Genomic DNA, 16095 nt, shown 5'->3' with positions numbered 1-16095 from the left:
AATGAGAAAAATAAACAAAAACTACTATAAAAATTAAAATGAAAAAAAGTACCATCAGCGTGTCATTTACACAAAATCTGAATAGTTTAGTTACTTTCTACCGTATTCCTCTTAATGGTATATATTACCACAAATGACTGAAGTATCAAAAGTATTGATATTTTCATTTGAGAATCAGTTTTAGAGCATGCATATCTGGTATTGGAAGTATCCATATTACATCACTTGCTCTGACCACTGAGCATGAAGCACAACGGGTCCTCAGAGGAGGGAGCAGATGTCCAAACACCTGAGTTAGTGACGTTCAATACCAACGATTTCCTTTCCGATCTGATATTGAGTAAAATTCAGGCTGGTATCGGTGATACTGATTCGATACCAATACATTGTGCAAATACACCTAATGTGGCTGGTAAATCTAAAGAAATGTGTGTATTTTAGATAGTTTAGGAATACAAGACATCAGGGTCACTTATTTAGCTATTTAATTTAAAGTCAGAAGTATACTGAGGTAGCAGAGCTGTTACAACAACAGAATAACCAGTGCTTAAAAAGCTTTTTCCATCGCTAAAAAAGATCTTAAGCAAAAATATAAAACCATTAAAATAAATAAGAGTAGAAGAGATTAATAAACAAAAATAAGAACTACTATAAAGATGAAAAAAGTACCAGCAGCGTGTCATTAAGACAAAATCTGAATAGTTTAGTTACTTTCCACCGTATTCCTGTTAATGATATAAGTATCAAAAGTAATGATATTTTGATTTGAGAATTGATTTTAGAGCATACAGATCTAGTATCAGGAGTATCCATATTACATCACTAGCTCTGACCACTGGGCACAAAGCATGACGGGTCATCGGAGGAGGGAGCAGACGTCCAAACACCTGAGTAGTTACTCTAGTTATTCTAAGTCAAACCTTTCTAATCACATCTGTTTTGGTCTCTAACCAAATTACAAGGTTTTTTTGGGGGGGTTCTGCTGACGTAATTTGCACGTCCACAATGAAGGGGCTGTGCAGGAGTGTGCTGGAGTGTGCAGGACGTGCACACTTGTTTGAGTTGAACCGAGCTGATGAAGTGTCCCGATGAGTCACACAGCTCACACAATCCGGCTCTGTGTGCAGCCGAGGACCCGGTGCTCTGTTGGAGGGGAGACTGCAGGCTGAGGAAAATATAAAGGGCCTAAAAAAAGAAAAAAGGAGAAGAAGGAGGGTGGGGGGTTTGGGGGGCTGACATCATCAAATCCGAAAGGTTACTGGCCAACGCTCGGCGCTCCCGCACAAGAAAAACACTATTGATATTCCGTGGGTTCGGCCGGGGACAATGGCGGGGCCTGTCCCTCCCTCCCTCTCTCCCTCCCTCCCCCTCGGCCTGGCATGGCAGAGATGTCACAGAGAGCACCAAACAAATGGATGGAGGGATAAGAAGGGATGGAGGGATAGGGAGGAGAACAAACGCATTGTTGGCCGGATGGAGAAAGGCGTATTGTGAAGAAGACAGATAGCTTATGTGGGAGAATGGGGTGGGCTGGGGGGGGGGCTGAAAAAGGACAGAGAAAGGTGAAAGCTGTTTCTTTTCTCCCTTTTTTCAATAGATGCCCTCTTTTTTCCCCTCCTTCGGCGGTATGGATAATCCATAACCCTGCTTTCGGGGACACTTTTGAAAACTTTGAAGAGAAACACGAGGGACGGTTTCAGAACAGAGGAGCCGTCTTCAGCGGCTGCTTTCATCTCCGTCGACGTCGGACCAGAGATCACTTCTGATGCATTGTCCTTTTTCAGAACACAAATCTGCTTCCCAGAACCTCCAGTCAGCTCCTGACGTGTGCGGAGAAAACTAAACAAAGCAAAGACTAGTGCAGAGCCCCCCTTCGGGTCCAGGTCCAGGTCTGAACAGGTGATCTGATGTGACCTTACAGCGCGGCTGCTGAGGCTGGGGGTCACGTGAGGAGTGCCAGCTGACCCCGCCCCCTGTCAGTGGTGGACAGTAACTGAGTAAATTTACTTGAGTACTGTACTTAAGTACATATCCAGAGGATTTGTACTTTACTTGAGTATTACATTTATTTGGTACTTATTACTCTTACTTGAATACATTTCCAAGACAAATATTTTTACTTTTACTCGAGTAAATTTCTAGGAAGGCTGAAAAGTACTCGTTACTTTCAGGTCTGCTCTTTTTTCTTCTTCCCTAAAATCCTATTGGACACAAGCTGTTTTTGTCAAAGGAGGAGACCTATCACAGTGCACGCTCTCCACTGGGATGTACGTAAAGCGGAAATACGTCAAGCCTCCTCAAAACGATACCGCCAAAGTAGCCTGCGTTTGTGTGCAATCCGCTGAGTCGTCTGAGTCTGATAATGAGCCGGACTCGGAGCAGGGACTTTCACTAAATCCTTGGCCGTATCTTAACTCAATGTTTGAGTTCGACCGAGTAAAAAACGAGGGCACAGACAAACCACAGACAAAATTAAAAAATGTAATTAAATTAAAATTAAAAATATAGTAATTTACTGATGTGGAAAATAAGAAATTTACTCTTACTCTTACTCTTACTTAAAGTAAATTTAAAAGCATTTACTTTTGGATACTTAAGTACCTTTAAAAGCAAGTACTTTTCTACTCTTACTCGAGTAATATTTTGACTGAGCTATTTTTACTTGTAACGGAGTAAATTTTGACCAGTAGTATTTGTACTCTTACTCAAGTACTGGGGTCGAGTACTCTGTCCACCTCTGCCCCCTGTTAACATCAGTGACATATGCAAATGCAACTTACGAAGCGCACTCACATTTACACATAGTCGATTAAAAAAAAACAAAAAAACAAAAACAACCCCAAAACACATCTGAGGAGACTTCTGCACTTCTTTTCCACTCAATCATGAAAAAATGGCTAAAAACCGCATTAAACCTTCAATTATTCACAACAGCTTCTCGCTGCAAACACAATAAGCAATTGAATTAATTACATATTTGCTTTCTCAATATTTCATGCTCAATCGCTTGTTTGATTTCCATTAGGGCTGCATCTATTTTTCCCACTTTCTGATTCAAGCCAACTCTGAATGTAACACCACAGATGACAACTCGCATTTGAAATTCAGATCGTTTTTTTCTTCCTTTTGTTAACAACCAGCTGGTTTTGTGACAAATAGAGCAAGAGAAAGAATAAAAAAGATGCGGTAATTATATTAAAAACGAGTGTCAAATGTACCTAAAGAAAAACGAAGATGATGTGCATTCAAGAGGGGAAAAGATGTACTTTTGAACTTTGAAAACAGAGGGGAAAAAAACAAGCAGGCAAAAGTGCAGACAAAAGTGGATCTGAATTTTTTCCATGCTTCAGTCACAATGGCATCCTTCTCAAACTCCCCCTCAGCAGACACAGACTCGGCCCACGCACACAAATAATTGGCAAACCACCGGGCGTACAGTTGCACTTCGCACACACAGCAATCATGACAGGCAGCAGCCTCGCATGCTGTTGGGGACAGGAAATAGAAACATTTGCATGAGAAAACAGTGCGGCAGTGAGCCACACATCATGCAAGGTGCTGCACAAAGTTACATCTCTTCTTAAACATCCCAAAGACGGGCAGGTGAGGTGCAGAGCTGGACTGGATGCATGTTTTCTCATTTATGGCAGCTTCAAGGTACAAAAAACCCACTAAAGACCTACTTTAAAGTGATTTTTGTTTTTCTATTGTCATTTTGATGTTGCATGTTGTGAAATGAAGTGTAATATTTTATTCAGTTGAGTTGCTTTTAAAAATAATTAGAATTTTCTCCAATCTGTGTTTCAGAAAATATATCAAAAATTAGAAGTTGGATTCTGCTAGTTTGTTTGTTTATGCTTATTTTAACCTTTTTCTTTTAAAGTTTAGTTTTCTGAAATATTTTGCTTTTTTTTTTTATAAGTTGCCTTTTCTACAATTATGTGGCATCTTGTTTTCAGAAATGTTGAATTCTTTTGTTTTTCTGGAATAATGTTTTAATTGTTGCCATAATGGATAAAATGGAATGAGTTATTGCATTTTTTTGGGACTTGTTTTCTGCTTCGTAACGTGGATTAATGTCTTTTCCAGGGGTTAGTCACAAAACATTAAGAGAATTAAAACGAAAGAACAAGAATCGTTTTGGCACTTGAAAGAGATTCCACATCCACATGACGGTGCAGGACAAGCTAATAACTGGTGAATGTCAGTGGCTCGCCATAATGAGGACTCGTCCTGCAGACACGTTGAACATCTGCACAAATTTAATGGCCATCTGATACCTGTTGAGATATTTCAGTCTGGAAGTCACCGGCGATCATAATTAAATTGGCTGCGACTCAGCAAGCAGGGCTGCAGAGATGCTCAAAGATAAGAGAGCATTTGCAGTCCAACTTCTCTCTGTTCCTCGTGCAGCTGTTGTCCTTGGATCAACGGCGTTGCAGTGCATTAAGTGCCATTACGAAAATCCTCCGAGACAAAGAAATAAATAAATATGACAAACACCAAGAAGTGGTTCAAGCTAATGGAATCAGTGATAGAAACTCACAAAACCCTCCTCTCCACATCATAATCATCCGTCCTCAGCCCTCGACCTGCCCCCCCCTCCCTTCACTGCTCTGATCAATGCAGGCCGGGCAGCCAGCAGATTTCAGTCATCCACTCCAAGCCGCCGAGTGCCTCCTCTTCGACCCGATGCTTGAGCAACTGTCAAGCTCGGCATCTCTTTCGGACTCCTGATAACATTTCAGGCAGTCCGCAATCTCCTTGGCTTGTCCTCTCATTACTAAATACACGCTGAACGCACTCGGCCGCTGCTCGTGCAGCACTCCATCAGAAGTCAGGCCGGTTAGGAGTCCCGGCACGCCACCCGCATGTAGAACCGGGAGGATCTGTGCAGAGAATCCCTGATAGGGTTTTATTAGTAACAGGTACGCTGTGGGTTTGAGGCACTGAATCAATAACTTTGCCTCTCGAAGGGAAATAATATACAGGATGCTTAAAACTGGCAAGAGTCTTTATTTCAGTTCAACATTACAAAAAAAAAGGAGAAGGTATTTACAATTATAGTGACATTTTCATTAATATTATCATTCCCTGCTGACGGGTGCAGGCGGTCAGTAGTAGTCCTCCGGATCAACTTTATCCCCTTGATTCTGAATCTGCTGCTGCTTCTTGTACAAATCGGCAATCTGCAGAAAGTGAGCGGAGGAGAGAAGGATATTGAGGGAGAGTTTGCAAGAATGACAGAAAGAGGGAGGGAAGGAGGGAGGGGGGTGAGAGGAGGAGATGGTGCAGGCAGGTCAGTCACATGAAGAGGAGAAGCTAAAAATAACGGTTTGATTATTCATATTCGGGGCTTTGAAGTCGGTGACTCTGAGCTGCTGACGGGGAGACGGAGGTTGTGTTCACTTGTCAGGTTTTGGGGGCCAAAGTGAGGGAGGAGGGACGAGGGAATAATGTGTGATCAGCAGGGAGGAAGTAAACAATGAAACGGTATTTCACCGACGCCGGATCACGGTAAACTCAGACGGGCCGTGTCCGACAAGATCCGGGTCGTGCTCGGGACTTTTTTAGATTTCATTCACACTGTAATGAGGAGAAGTTCCCCTTTAATCGTGTGCTTCATCGGGCAGCGAGACAAGGAGCACATTTAAATGCAGCTAATGCTCCGACTTGATTCCCAGCCGTAACGAGCACGTTTCTGTGAGTTTTCATTCAAGTCGGGATGAATTTGCATTTAAAAATGGTTCAGAACGGCCTAAGATGGTTCCAAGTGCGTCCTCAAGTGTCTCAAACCTCAAAAATATCCCGATAAACAGCCGAATTTGCCATCCAGAGCCGGAAATGTTGCCGCAGACTAAAGTTGCCCAACTGGCATTTCCTCAGGTCGTTAAAAATTAATTAACTTCTAAAACATAAGAGCTTAATGGAAATCAGCAAAGTTCCTAGTATGAAAACAACGTAGCGCCAGATCAAGTATTACTTGGACAATGACAATTTTTATAATCTTTACACGACCGACAAACGGATTTGAAACAAAACAATCAAGATGTGCTTAAATCTCGGACGTTCAGCTTCAGTTTAAGAGGTTCCACAAAAGTAGTATATTTAGACAAAGTGACGACTGTAACGTCGACCATAATGTTCAACTCTTGGATGAAGCTCATTGGAAGTGGCTGGGCGTCTGAGGCCGGGAGTCCAGCGTCCCTGGAGATGCTAGCAGACCTTCACTGGTGCTGCCTACAGTCCTGTCTGGCTGCGGCTTCGGCTCCAGTAATTGAAAAGCTGCTCTACGGAGAGCTGGAGACAAATGTGGGCAATGAGGAATAGCTTTCATCAGCGAGGAGCTTTCACACTCTCCATCTGCGCTGCAAAGTGCCGGCCTGTTAGTTGAGGTGTCTGAACGTGAGCGGAGACCATCAACTCTGTTCACCTCAGAATTCATCTAATCAATAAAGATCAGCCAGCCGCTCCGCTGACAGCCATTCATGCCCATACCATAACACTCCCTCCCCCATGTTTGAGATGGGATGTGCCTTTGACCACAAGCTTCTTCCCATCATGCCTCCACTGTGGTCTTCCAGACCTTCTGAATGACCAAACCCTTGATTTAGCCACATCTAAGGTTTTTCCCGCCTTAGATTTATGTTGTTCTTTTTAGACTAATGATGGTCTCCTTCTCTTGCGCAGAGATTTTCTTGGACTTCATCTTGGCTACTCCAGTAAAACAGCTGCCAATCAGCAACTCAGCTACCTGATAAACTCCAGATCTTGGTCTGTCTTAAGCTGCTTTCACATCTATGTCAGGTGGGCGCAGAGTCGGCGCAGAGCAAGGCGCGCATGCACGCATCGCGTACATACTTGTTGCAAGTTGTTTGGCGACCGAAAAAAGTTTATCCGTTCTGGCGCCGTTTTCCCACTGGTTTGGACGTACAGTAGCTACAGCTCGGTTTGAAAAATGTATCTGTCCCTGCTTCAAAGAAAAGCCCTGGCTTTAGTTCTTCTGAGGAGGAGACGAGCAGCAGCAGCAAGGAGGGTCCATGAAATCCTCATGGCAAGAAAGGATTTCCCCCACGGTCAGGCGGGGGAGAGATTTGTCCGTCAAGACTCCTCTCCTTGGCCCTGCCCCTTCTCAACCTTTCCCCGACCCTGCACCTAACCTGGGGCTTGCTGATTGGGCCGGAGCTTCGGAGCTGCGTGCTGGCCTGCGGTCCCCACCCCCGGTCATCCCGTTGCTGCTTCCACCTGCCTGCTGTGCTGTTGACGTCCCTGACCCACCAGTCTGGCCCTCGGCAAGAGAGGGTCCCCCCTTATGAGCCTGGTCGTGCTCAAGGTTTCTTCCCTCCTAAAGGGGAGTTTTTCCTTGCCACCAGAACGACGCCTTAAGCCCATTTCAATGGGCTTAAGGCTTTTCTCCCACTAGGGGAGTTTTTACCTGCCATTGTTTATGTAATTATTGCTCGGGGGTTTATGTTTATGTTCATGTTCTGGGTCTCTAGAAAGCGTCTAGAGACAACTTTTGTTGTATTAGACGCTATATAAATAAAATTGAATTGAATTAGGGGGAATACAGGCTCGTATGACTTTTAAACACACCTGGTATGTCCAAATTCTGGGAGATTTCTATCCACTTTTGTCCCTTTTTATTGGAGGTCACGATAGGCCTGCAGTCTCGTATCCCACAGCTCCTCACACAGACTCACAGCCAAGATCATTCTTTCCTCCATGTGGATCGTCTCTGATCTACAACCTGCAAGTTTTTTTTTTTTTTCACCCTCCACCACCTTCTCTCCTATTGGACACCGTAGAAATGTCGTCACACGGCGGTACGGTGAAATTAAAAATGTTGAATTCGGGCGGAGCCAGGCACGGCGCAACGCCACGGCATGCGCCTCTTGCGCAGCTATAGCACTTACACAATGAATGGGAAAGCCGGCAGCTGCCGCCGCTTTGCGCGTTCTGTGTGAAAAAGGCTTTACAGTAACGAGGGAATGGTGGAGCACATCTGGCCAATTAAATGCTTTAAATTGAGGCAACTTTTCTTGAAATTACTGATTCCTAAATGGTAAATGTCAGATGTTTGTGAAACCCTTTAAATTAAAACTACGTCTAGACTTTGATCACCCCCCCCCTCAAGTGCATTACTGTATAAAAGGTAAATTATTAAAACGCTGACATTGTCCCATTACCTCTGGCCCTGGCTGTAAATCTACATGCTGTATTACGTTTTAACGAGTTCATTCACACCAGTTTGTAGCCGCTGCCTCTCCGAGGCCGCCACTAAAACAGAAACTCAGCGGCCGTTAGTGGCGGCTGGAGGAGAACGTGTTGCAATTGATCTTAAACACTCAGGTCTCTTTCCTTTTAGATAGAGCTCTGAAATTATGTGAACGGTACAAATTAGGGTCAGGAAGGCCGTTCTTATTCCTGAAACTAAACATTGATTTATGCGTTTGCTTCGGGGAAGCGTACTGTACTTCAGGACCCTGGGTTCTCACGGTCCCTCCAGTTTTATTGGCTGTGGGTGAGTGGCCAGTCAGTTGCCCTCGAAGCCGAACCGTCAACAGCGGCCGTGACTCTGAAACTCCAGAGTGCACGTCCAGTATTTACATCAACGGCCCGGGAATGAAAAACACGCCGTAAAGAGCTTTGAAGAACCTAGTTAACGTTAAAAGGTGCTATTTAAGCACGGCCCATTTGCCATTTAGCACATAGATATCGTCAAACGAGTCGGGGCAGTCACAGTCCATTTGCTGTAAATTGCAAATCCAAAATGATTATGCACATTTAATCTAAAACAGTAAGTTGATTTATTAACACACACACACAAAAATGCAAAACTGTTTATATTTACAGCTTTCCAGCTGGGAGAACATCATGTGCAACATCATGCATGTTATAGTTAATTTATATTTGGGCTTACGGGCTAGGTGTAAGACAAAACATACATGTATTTAGATTGTATTGTTAGACATATAAGCCTAAATGATCAATAGACTGGTGATGAAAATAGTCAGCTGATTAATTTGTAGCTGGATCATTAAATCAGGCTGCACATGATGACCCGACAGTGACGCTGTGCTGCAGGGAGCAGGTCTCCCGGCTTTCCGGAGGAGCATAATTCAACTTTGAAAAGATTTCTACATGTTGGTGTTGTGCCAAAAAAGCGGGTGAATGAACAATAACAGGACTTTTTTTTGTGCAGCTTTGTGGGAAAAGGGCTCCACATCTAGACCGTGCAACATGATTCACTGCTTGCTGCCTCGCAATATATCGCCCCGACCCGACCGCTAAACCCCAGAGGTGCTGCTTTTCCTCACTGTTATATGGCTTTGTTCAACGTGCTGCAGTACACTAAAACATAAACAACCGCCTACAACATAAATAAATAAATAAAATAGTCCTTGCAGTGCTGTTCACCCTTGAAATTTTACAGGACAGCTTTTGTGGAGAGACCGCAATGATGGAGCACCGCGTCTGCAGGAGACTCGGAGCAAGACATCCAAACAAACAGGATTGAATTTTTACTGGGTTTGCAGTCATTATGACGCCGTAGAAGGCTGATGCTTCAGAATCTGTCTGACACGCTCCAGTTATGGTTTTTGGTCTGTCACACGTGTAATTCTGTACTTCACTGCTCTGTCAGTTTCATCGGTGGGAATTTTTTATTTATTTATTTATTTTTTCAAATGGAAATTTCTGCCGGTTCAGTTGAGATCTGACGTACCTGAGCTCCGGTCGTGGCGTCTTCAGGCTTCTTGTCATCTCTGATCCGAAGGAAGCGGGGAAACCTCAGAGAAATACCTTTCTCTGGATCCACCTGAGGACAGACGGGGAGCCAAAACCACCAGTTTTACAGCGGGAAAAAACGTTGACAGACATACAAGTGTCAGTTGCTGCTTATGAAAGAATAAAAACCATATTTGGGTCGATATACCTCCCAAAACTTCTTATTAATTATATATTAAATTATATATACCGTATTTTCTGGACTATAAGCCACTACTTTTTTCATAGGTTTTCAACCGTGCGGCTTATACAAAGGTTATTCTATTCTGTGGATTTTTCTTCCACCGCTCGGGCGCTCTAACCGGAATTAGAATAAAAACTAAGACAAAATAAATGCGAAGAAGAATACGCTACTTCTTCTTTAGCAGATAGAAGTAGAAGCAGATTTCAAACAGATAAATAGATAAATAAATACCGGTTATTTTCTCTTGGTTCTGTCCCGTTTTAATCAGCAAAGTTGCTGCCGTGTTAAAAGACACTGTTAGGAAAGGATCTATTTAGGTACAAACATGTACATCATTTACAGTTCAAAATGGTTCTGTACATGTAGTAAATGTCTAATGTCTAACATAAATATTTGCGGCTTGCATATGTTTTTTTTTTAAATAGAGCGGATGCGGCTTATATACATGTGCGGCTTATAGTCCAGAAAATACGGTATATATGATATATTTCATTTTCCAATAAAACGAGGGGCGTTTGATATTAATGCAAGAGCCTTTTTATACATACATGCCAGCTCTTATGAAAAGAAAAAAACAGATGAAATTCACTGAAACAGTGAATGAATTACAGATACAATAAAAATATCCTAAAGTGTAAAGTAGCTATAACTGAAACTGCGACACGGCACCGCTGTGGGGAGCCGGTGTTTTTCTTTTTACGAACTCAACTCTCCTAGAATCTCATCCTATGAGACTCCTCTTAAAACCAACGAAGAAGAGGATATCGTCTTCAAAGAAGATTGATGGAAGCCTAATTAGTTTGGGACAAATTATTTCAATTGCTGCCACCGCTGTTGCGAGAATAGTCATCAGGAGATGAGAGCCGTGGCCGGTGGCTTTAATGGCCTTTATTTTGAAAGTAGCCGGAGCCCCAAACAGGTAGTCCATTAGTCTTTAAACTATTTATATCATCCGTTTTAAAAATCTAATTACAGGCAGTAAAATAAAACACCTAATCAGATTTCAGGAAAATAAGACACAATAAAGCCCTTCTGAATTTACCTTCTTACAGGTAAATTCATCCTTTTTAGGGTTTGAAATCAATAATGACTAATTTTCAAGAGGTCAAAGTGGACGCACTAAAGCCGTGGACAGACTTTGTGCTGTGCAGGTTTTGTCTAAAAATCCTTGTGATTTCAAATCAAACTTTTTGGGATGCAGGATTTCAGACCAAACTGCGTTCCACTCAGGTTAATTACCATTTCTCAATCAGGAAACTGGCTGGTTTAGGAAACATTTAATTCAATACAGGAGTCCATGTAGTAACGTAATTACAACTTTAACCTTTTCAAAAAAAAAACAGAGCCCTGTTTGAAGTTGCTGGATTTCATTTTTGAGCCGGAGTCTGGAAATGAGGGCTGGCGTTTAGGAGGTTGTCGGAAAAATCTCATTCATGTTTCTCATTGGTTAATTTTTACACATTAACAAATAAAAGATCAAAGCTTTCATTTTTAATTACTGATCTAATAAAATACTGAAAGAAAGTACTTTTGAATACATTTCCGGCTCATTTCTTGCTAAAGTAGAGCATGGTGCCCGCGGGGAAATCAGACACTTGTTGGGGGTGGGCAGAGACGCTAGTAATGCACTGTGTTTTAGGAATATGAACATTATCAAGAGTTTAGTTTAGTGCAATATTGTGGGCGTGATTTATTATTCCAACTCTACTCTGCAACACAGCAATGGGAACATAAATATAGGCTACTCAACAAAAACTGCATAAATGAGAATACTGCATTATGGATAAGGCCAACGGCTGGAACATTGGTGTGCATGTACACAGCAAAAAAAATGTATTTAAAGTTAATATTCAGATTTGGACCATGACATGCAACACATAGAAAGCTAAAACCTGGAATTTTCTGAGTAAATGGCACAAATATGCAAAATGTTCGGATTAATTAGAGCCACGTCTGGGCGTTTGTCCGCTGAATACTAATGCCGCTATCACAAACCTTTTAATATGCGCAGCGGGACTTATGACCAACATGTAGTCAAACCACAGATAATTAACAAGTATCTGTAATATTAAATCCAGCATCTTTTACAACATCTTTAATAACTCAACAAAGAGGCGGTAATTATGACTTCTCATTCCAGCCAGCGGACCATTACACGCCGACTTTATCAGTGGAAACATATGGGGGGGTTGCGGGGCTGAACTGACCATTCCCATGGCGGCCTTGTAGACGGGCGACAAAGAGAGGTCGGCGCATTTCACCTCCCAGACCTGCACGGCGTCGAGCCACACGTCCGGCTCGGCTGATTGCTCGGTGCGGTAATAGGCCCGGGGTTTGGGCAGGATGTGCTCCTGGGGAACAGAAAATGGGTGATTGTTTCAAGTTTTGCTGGTGTGAGGGAAGAAAGTGAGAGAGAGGCTCCCGGAGGTTTTTATCAGGATGGAGTGAAGCAGACATGTAGACACGCAGCGCACAAAATACAAATATATGCAGGCACCCAGAGAGCATAAATGGGACGCCGCATTCACAAGGAACCAGAGAAGACGACGGCAACAAAGTGGCTCTACCTGGAACCCCCCAGGAGACAAACAGCGATATCAGTACACAAAATAAGTGTTTGCTTGGATAGATGGTGATTTCTACACTCACTTATAATATCTTAACCGGAGAGTTTATTCAGAGACAGGTTGATATACCTTTTTTTTGGGCCTAAATTGGACATTTCCGGCTAGAGAATGAAAATCGTAAGATCTGAGGAGGCATTCTGAAGATGCAGGTGTCTCCGTCTCGTCACAGCACCACACCTTCTTGTTTCGGCATCAAACGACTTTTGTTCATTTGTAGGGATCCCCATTAGCTATGCCCTTAAACACAGCTAGTCTTACTGGGGTCCACATTAAAAACAATATTTTAAAACACACAGTTAAAAACAAGACAAAGAAAGAAAACGAAATAACAACAAACCTACATTAAACTTTACCGTACATGTAAATCATTATCTTAAAGTAAAAAAAAAAACATACATGAAACATTCTAATATACAGTAAAACATCATCTAGGCCAGGGGTTCCCAACCTTTTTTCCTTGGAGCCCCCACTACTTGTGTCTAAGTAGGGGGGGCCCCCCGACCCGTACGTACTAGCACCAAAATAGTCTTTAATTGAAAACAATTAACATTAATTATGTTTTTTTGATACATTTCTCTTTGGTTTACTCTGTATACATATGACTTTGTTTTTCTCCAATGTCACCAATGTATAGAATACGCACAAAAGGACATACAAATATTTCTGAAAAATGTCTCTTTTAATATGAGACCAAAATTTTTAACATTTTTCCTTTAACAACCTTTCGGAGTAGATTAAATGTTGAGTAATGTTTTAATAATAAGGAATTAAATCATTTCCTGTGTTTGTCACCAGTGTATAAAAAACACAAAAGATATTCAAGACATTCATAAATTATTCCTAACAATTTCACGCAAATATAATTTTTACAACTGCATAATTTCAAAGAAGACAAAGTTTCGCGCCCCCATCCAGAGATCTCTGGCACCCCCCCAACCACTGATCTAGGCCGTGAAAATCAGATCAAAAATACACCTTACCCTGTCCAGTATGTATATGTATCGGTATAAGTGTGTGTATGGTATTCTATACATATGATATTCCAAGGTGTTTCTTGATTTGCTTTTTGAATATTGATTTCTGTGTTATTTTAGTCATATAGTGGTAAAAAATGCCATGATTTCATTGAACTATATTCTACTGTATGCTTCAGAAAATTAGTGTTTGGCTTAGGAAGTAACTGATTGTACTGATATAAAGAGTTTTGGATTGTAAAACCTTCCATATTGAAAACAGAAGTGCAGCATTGATTCTGTCCTCAACTTTTAACCATTGTAGACAGAAGTGCAGCTGTTGATACTGGTATTTTATAGACACTGGAGAACAAGGCCTACTGCCTTGTTCAATTCTTTTATTGGCTGTGACTCTGAAACCCAGAGTGTTAAGGAGACTGCCGCAGTGTCCGCAGAAGTGGGTCAAAATGAAGTAATACGGGGAAAAGAGAGCTCCAGCAGGAGCGCTGCTGCTGCTGCTGCTGCTGCGTCCCTGCACACATTATTTATGCAGCTCAAACTCAAGTGATTCTCCAACACATTCTCTGTTATGATGAGTGCAGAAGGTTATAGAACATCTCTGCTGATTGTCATGAGTTTTGTCAGGGCTTGAACTTGTAACATTGTTACATCGGTACAGATGATGTTATCTAATTCAACCTCTCAATTAAAATTAAGATAAAACAAACCCAAGTAATCAAATGTACAATCAACCATAAAGGCAAAACCCACTGATTTATCGTGCTCGTCTTGTTATAACAATCCTTGAGGTTCACATCAAATTTCCACTCACACATTCAAATCAATGTCCTCAATAAACAGAAGAACAGGTATAAATCCATTTTTTTCCCCCATTTCATTTTCAATTTCATTTGTATAATTGGTTTCTCTTCATCAACACCTCTGATAATTTGTTGATGCTTTAGGTCATATTTACGTGGAAATATAGAAAATTCTCACAGGTGAACACAGCCTCCTGCACCACAACAGAGCAAACAGGATACTCACTAAACGGGTCGATTACTGTATTAGGTGAGGGTGATGCAACAATGCAATTGTAGATGCCTTCAGGATCATTATAATTACACTTTACATGAGTTTAAAAAAGGTGTTGAGCTACTTTGCTTACAAGCAATTACACGTGTGGATCTGAGCGCATTTACTCCTCCAGGTGAGTCAGCAGTCCATCTGTTTATTTCCTGTACAATCTGTTGATGCCCTCACTCCACTACTGTGGTCCTGTTACACACATCTATGGTATTAATGGCATTTTTGAGCAGAAATGGCCAAGAACAAAAAAAATGTCAAGGTGCATCAGTGTCGAAGGGGTGAAACTATGGAACCGCCTGGATGAGGAACTAAAAAAAAAGTAGCTCAATTTACAAATTTAAAAAAAATTATAAATCTAAAACAATAGATAAATATAGAACACTAATATAAATTATCTTCATATTAAACTGTCTAAATTATGCAACTTTCCTCCTGCAGCTCTCCTCAATCGTGAGTGACCACATTTATTTTCTTCTCTTTGTTCATTTTCTTTGTTTTGTTCATTCGTTTTATTAGTATCTTTTTGTTTCTGAAGTCTGTCTTTTGTTGAAAAGGATAGGCAAAATAAGCCAAGAGGCTTCAGCCTATACCTTTTTGGTCAAAAAAAAGAAAAAAAAAAAAGAAATGTGTACACATATATATATATATATATATATATATATATATATATATATATATATATATATATATATATATATATATATACACACCTGTGTGTATACATATACAGTGTGTATATGCAAACATTTTAAAATGTAAATGACCAAAACAAAATAAACTAAAACTAACTAAACTTAATGCCCAGGTACTGGGGTCAATACATGTGTGTCCCTAAAAACAAGGTGCAAAAACAGGAGAAAAAAAAAAACAAAAAAAAACTTGAAAGTAGTAAAAGAGTAATGGTTACTAATGCCAAATGTGGTAGAAGTTTGTGGACACTGTAGTTTGCCCATTGCAGTTTTCACTCAAACTGCGAAACAGGATTTCATGAAATGTGGTGGAGCGGAGTGAAATTAATTTAAAAATTCACATTACTTTCATCAAATCTATTAAATTGAGCCCTGGTCTTGGCGGAGGACACCTTCTATTAATCTAGATGTACTTTTACTACTTGCCCTGGCAGGGATCCTTGCTAGGGCATTAGAATGGGCGTCCAAACTCAGAATAAAGCACCAGCACTGCACTTGTTACAGCAGAGAGCCCCAGTGCCGGGAAGAGTGCAAACAAGCCAATTGTCTCCCCGCCGACGGACCCACTGGCCTGCAGCACCGCCGCAAGAGGAACGCTGCTGCCACACCGCTGACTTGCTTTAACTCACCATCCATCAATTTCATTACAAACCACTTACAGTACAGGCTGTATTGGTCTGAGAGGGAAAAAAGGTTACACCACTTTCTCAATCACTTCTTCTCTGTGCTGGTTCTGCAGTTTGTACAACTGGCTCTGAACTTCT

The 16095-nt window shown here is 41.5% G+C and overlaps 1 protein-coding gene across 1 annotated transcript in view; it reads right to left on the bottom strand.

The window, feature by feature from the left end:
- Nucleotides 1–5000: 5000 nt before the first annotated feature.
- lig1 (ligase I, DNA, ATP-dependent) overlaps nucleotides 5001–16095 on the bottom strand; it is a 68288-nt gene continuing 57193 nt past the window's right edge. The window contains exons 25-27 of the mRNA XM_061731866.1: nucleotides 12181–12324; nucleotides 9728–9820; nucleotides 5001–5189 (exon numbers count right to left, since the gene is read on the bottom strand). Of these exons, the coding sequence (XP_061587850.1) occupies nucleotides 5115–5189; nucleotides 9728–9820; nucleotides 12181–12324 (312 nt within the window). The 3' untranslated portion in view covers nucleotides 5001–5114. The remainder of the gene's footprint in view (nucleotides 5190–9727; nucleotides 9821–12180; nucleotides 12325–16095) is intronic.

Source organism: Cololabis saira, chromosome 10 (genome assembly GCF_033807715.1).
Source record: "Cololabis saira isolate AMF1-May2022 chromosome 10, fColSai1.1, whole genome shotgun sequence".
NCBI lineage: Eukaryota > Metazoa > Chordata > Actinopteri > Beloniformes > Belonidae > Cololabis > Cololabis saira.
This window is presented reverse-complemented; position numbering and strand designations above follow the sequence as displayed.